This window comes from Castanea sativa, chromosome 2 (genome assembly GCF_040712315.1).
Source record: "Castanea sativa cultivar Marrone di Chiusa Pesio chromosome 2, ASM4071231v1".
Lineage (NCBI taxonomy): Eukaryota > Viridiplantae > Streptophyta > Magnoliopsida > Fagales > Fagaceae > Castanea > Castanea sativa.
Genome location: NC_134014.1, coordinates 13038790 through 13043824, shown reverse-complemented (window position 1 = coordinate 13043824; position 5035 = coordinate 13038790). Strand labels below are relative to the sequence as shown.

The 5035-nt window shown below is 31.8% G+C and overlaps 1 protein-coding gene across 1 annotated transcript; it reads right to left on the bottom strand.

The window, feature by feature from the left end:
* Nucleotides 1-967: 967 nt before the first annotated feature.
* Nucleotides 968-2584, bottom strand: LOC142626352 (peroxidase 29). The gene is made up of 3 exons (XM_075800174.1): nucleotides 2378-2584; nucleotides 1893-2253; nucleotides 968-1568 (listed from the first exon to the last, which is right to left on the bottom strand). Exons 1-3 carry the CDS (start codon nucleotides 2582-2584, stop codon nucleotides 1168-1170), a joined length of 969 nt encoding a protein of 322 aa, XP_075656289.1. The 3' UTR covers nucleotides 968-1167.
* Between the last annotated feature and the right edge of the window lie 2451 nt (nucleotides 2585-5035).

The following is a 5035-nucleotide window of genomic DNA, read 5'->3' as shown; positions in this document are numbered from 1 at the left end:
TAGAAGTTACAAAATTTATAATGACAATGACGGTGGCAGCTACAATGTGAATGATAGAAGAAATGTTGATAAAATCCATAAAATTACACTTCGCCAGGAAATTTGAATTTGGAATTTGGATGTTTGAAATCCACATTTCTACTAAATTTTCATATTAACCCTAATAAAGGAAATCAAGTTTGGAAATTCCCTCTTTTGTTTCCTAAAAAAAAATAAAAATAAAAAAGAAAGTAATTCCCTTTCGTATATATTCCCCTAATAAGAACTTGGTGTAAAATTTCACTTCAAAATTTTTTTTTTCAAAATCAGTAATAGGATTAAGTTTCATAAGTTAAAGTTGTCAGAAAACCAGCTGATGATAAAAGATTGAAGCCCTAGCCGCTATGTCTTGTCCTATCGTTCTCACTGAATGCCTAATTTAAAGCTTACTTACAGCTAATTTTGATAATTTTTAATCTTTGATCTAAACTCTAGATCTTATCACAAAATTTCGATCGTTACAGTTAAATTAGACCCTCACAATTCAAAAAAAGTTAGAATTAACCCATTTAATTATTTAATTGAACTTTTGGACATTCTTAATCTACTAAGAGAAGGTAGATTAAATAATATATTGATTTTTCTTTATGAAACTCTAAACATGATAACCTAACTATAAGCAACTAATCTATCTTAATGCTTGCTCAAATCCCAAAGAAAAATCTTGCAGAAAAGTTATGGACATGTTAAACGTGGATAACAAGCTTTCGAAGAGTCGGAAAGCTTTAGTAATTCAACAAATTTAAGAATATAATATTTTTATAACTTTTTTACAATTACTAATATAATTTATTATGATTAGTGCATAATAAAATTAAATAGTGTTACTTGTGGACTCATATAAAAGTATAAAATTAGTGTTGCTCTAATCATAACAAACCATATTAGTAATTATGAAGGAAAAAAAAAAACAATTGTAAAAGATATGTTTTTAGCATTACTTATAATAATTAGGAGCGTTGTGACAAATTTATAATGAGTTGGTCATGACTATAAAATTGTCATCTTCTCGAAACATAGGCTTGAACTTTAAGATATAGGGATCTTGTTTCTCCACATCACATGACTACATAAATATAAAATAAGTTGATAGTAAACTGTCATCTCTAGTGCGTAGTTCAAAACCTCTTAGTCTAATACATTACAACGCTTTCTAATAACACCTTGATTTAGAACACCTGAAGTAGAGAGCTTAACAAAGGCCGAGGAAAATGCACGAAAGAAATCATCCCGATCACTAGCAAAATGTTTCACAATTTGAGCCGTTCGAGGATCTGATACCATTTCAGCATCAATTCTCAGAACACCACGGCCTCCTATTGCATTCTTGTAATATAGGATATCAAATATAAAGGCAGTAGGATCATTAAAAACAAAACTTATGTTCGAGGTTAAAGACCATTCAGGACAATTTAACATCAAGAATGCTTCATACCCAGGTTCCATTTCTTGATGAGCCTTGTCACCTTCAGCTTTGTACAGACGATTCAAAATACTTGCACAATGCGTAACTCCTAGTGTATGCGCACCTGCAAATTTCACAACCATCCTCTTTAAGTAAAACAAAAAAAAAAATCCAAGACAATTATTCCAAGGAATAGGGTAAGAAAATCAAGATAGGCAACAATGCGTATGTCAGTATGTGCATAACAGATGGAAACATGGCAACATGTATATTTTAAAATCTTGAAATAAACATATATATTTTTTAAAAAACATGCCTAAAATTATGTTAATTAATTGTCATATCACTGCTATGTAATTTTTCAAGAATTGTTGGTCCAGTGTCATGTTTGCGTCCATGTATATATTATGTATGGCAATGAAAATTTCATGATCATTTGATTATATACCGATTAGGGCTACCGATTCTTGAATGGTCATTCCTTTACTAGTGAAAATGTGAAGCATGTCATCAACTCCAGCTGTGGCAGGAGGGATCCAAGCATCAGCTTGTTGATAGCTTGGAGCAGTGAAGGAATCCTTACGTCCCAAGGGAACCTCTATATGTGGCCCTCCGGACATAGCAACTGCCTCACGAGCAGCCAATATGAGAATGTCAGCACAAGAAACTTGTTGGGGACATGCTGCTTCCACCATTGATTTTACGATGCTGATTAACTCCCTTTTTCGAATTCCGAAATTTCTCACTGAAGCCATTTCGTATGACACATTTCCCTCAATTGGATCAACAAGAATTGAAGCATCACACCCCTTTTTAATTATGAAACAATTAACTATATGTTAGTGCCACAATTAAGTCTAACCAAATGTAGTTGTGTGTACGTGTGTGTGTGTGTGTGTGTGTGTGTGTGTGAGAGAGAGAGAGAGAGAGAACCTGAACTTGGCAATCATGAAACATGAGCCTCAATAAAGCTGCAGGTGAGGTGGGATCAGTGACAAAGAGAGGTACTAGGCCAGCTCTAACAATGTTCTCAAGTTGTGGACAAGACTTATCATAAAAGTTATAATGGAGAACTTCCCCCTCAGTCACATTCCCAAGTACAAACAAAAGAACCATCAAAACTGTAGTTGTTAGATCCATGTTATCCCAGTCCCAAACCACATGGGAACTTAAATGTAGATATGCACTATTTATAAGCAGAGAACCACCACGGGACCACTAACTTAAGCAATAGAGAAATCAATTGTCCTAGCAGTTACGTATTTATTTGAAAAGGAAAAGAGGAGATGGACAAATTAATTACTGTGTGTGGTTGAAGAAATGGATCCTTTGGTCCCTACTGGAAATGGTCACCATTTGATGGTTCAAATTGCCACACCATTTAAGTGTGGCACTGTATGTTGTTAGATTCTGGAAATAGAATCCTAACCACGAAATGAATTCTGGACATGGAACTATATACATTATTAGATTCTAAATATTAAATTTTAATTCTAAAATAGACTCTCTCTAGTCTCCATTTCAAATGAAATGGATGACAAGAAAAATAAAGATCCATAAATTACCCCAATCTTGAAAAAAGCATGATCGTCTCTATTTAGATCTATTTCTTGATTCATATTAAATATTATAAATATAAATATTGGAGATTAATATATTTTTATGATTCAAATTAATTATTATAAATATAAAGATTTTTCTAGTGTCACATAATTTAAAATATAAAATAATGTGACATTTTATAATGTATAATTTATTAAAACCATAAAATAAAAGTTTAACCTTGAAATATACCGGAAAAAATTTAAATCGCTGTAAAAGTTATCATAAAAGTTATAATGGAGAACTTACCCCTCAGGCACATTTCTTAGTACAAACAAAAGAAGCATTAAAACTGTAGTTCTAAGATCCATGTTATCCCAACTCCAAACCACATGGGAACTTAAATGCTATTTGCACTATTTATGAGCAGATAAGTAAGTACCCACCGTAATACTATTTTAAGCAATAGAGAAATCAATTGCACTTATCTCATCCCTTTTCCCCTGTGTGTGTATATATATATGTGTGTGTTTCTAAAAAAAAAAAAAAAAAAAAAAAAAAAAAGATAAAGAAAAAGAAAAGAGAAATCAATTGCCCTAGTTACGTATCTACTTTTTTTGAGAATGAGTTACGTATTTACTTGAAAGAGAAAAGAGGACAGGTAAATTACTCTGGGTGGTTGAAGAAATGAGTCCTTATGGTCTTTATTTGATATGAATATATTTGATTGTGCAAATTAAAAATTATTAAATTAGGATGTATCCAATGCCACATAATTTAATATATATTAAATAATTTAAATTCCTGAATGTTAAGGACATATTTTATGTAGTTGGCTAATCCTTTGACAAAATGCATTTTACTTGTATTTGGGTAGATCTAAGATGTGTTTAATACTTCAATAAACATGTTATTCAAGTCTAGTATTAAAGCCATGAAGATTGGACCAAGAAACAAGTGAAAAAAAGTTGTTCACTAAAACTGGACAGATAACTTGACACCTGCGAACAGATAGCTCGACAACTTCTCGACAGATAGCTATCTATCGAGGTTTAATGAGGCTCGACAGATACTATCTATCGAGGTTACGGAAATTCAAATTTCCAGATCTGATTTTCAGTCAATGCTTATGTATTTGTGTAGGGTTTCTTTTCTCACAACCCTAGACATATATAAGGCTTAGTTTAGAGGCCGTCACATAAGATAATACAAGGAGAACATATGCAAAAAGGTGACCAAAGCCTTATTCTCTCTGAAAGAAGCTACTGTGTCTTTTGCGCCTTAGGGTTTTGTAATTAAGTGCTTCTTGATCTTCATTATTAATGAAGTGAAGAACTTTGCAGCCAACATTCTTCTTTCTCAAGTTGGTGAGTTAGTCACGTACTGGAATCCGTGCATCAAAGGGTGACGTTCATATATTGAAGAGTTCAGAGGTTCTGAAGCGGTAGAAGGTTTCTGCTGTAAATTGATCTACGGGGATTGTAGAGTTTAGGGACAAAGGTTTTGTACTAGATCTGAAACTTCTCTTTACTATAGTGGATTACTTTTCGGGAAGGTTTCCCCCCAGGTTTTTTACTGTGAAATTGGTTGATTTCATTGGTTTTCCTGGGTCATCATATCTTGTCTTATTTATTTTTCCGCTGCATTTTTATTTTTTGACATGATATTCATGTTTGTTTGTTTTAACAAGTTTTATTCATAATAAATCTAATTAACAACTTGACTTTAAAACTTGTTAAATCTATCAACCGAGGTCTAAATTTCCCAACACTGAAAATAAATTCTTAATCATATAATGGATTCTTAGCATGACACTTTGTATACTATTAGAATATGAAAAATAAATCTTAACTGTAAAATAAACTCTCTATTTCAAGTGAAATCAACAAATGAGAATAATAGAGACATGTAAATTTTTCCAATCTTGAAAAAAATAACCGTATTCATTTCATTTTATTTCATAATTCAAATTAAATATTATAAAGATAAAGATTTATCTATTTCAAGTAAAATTGATAAATGAGAACAATAGAGATGTGTAAATTATTC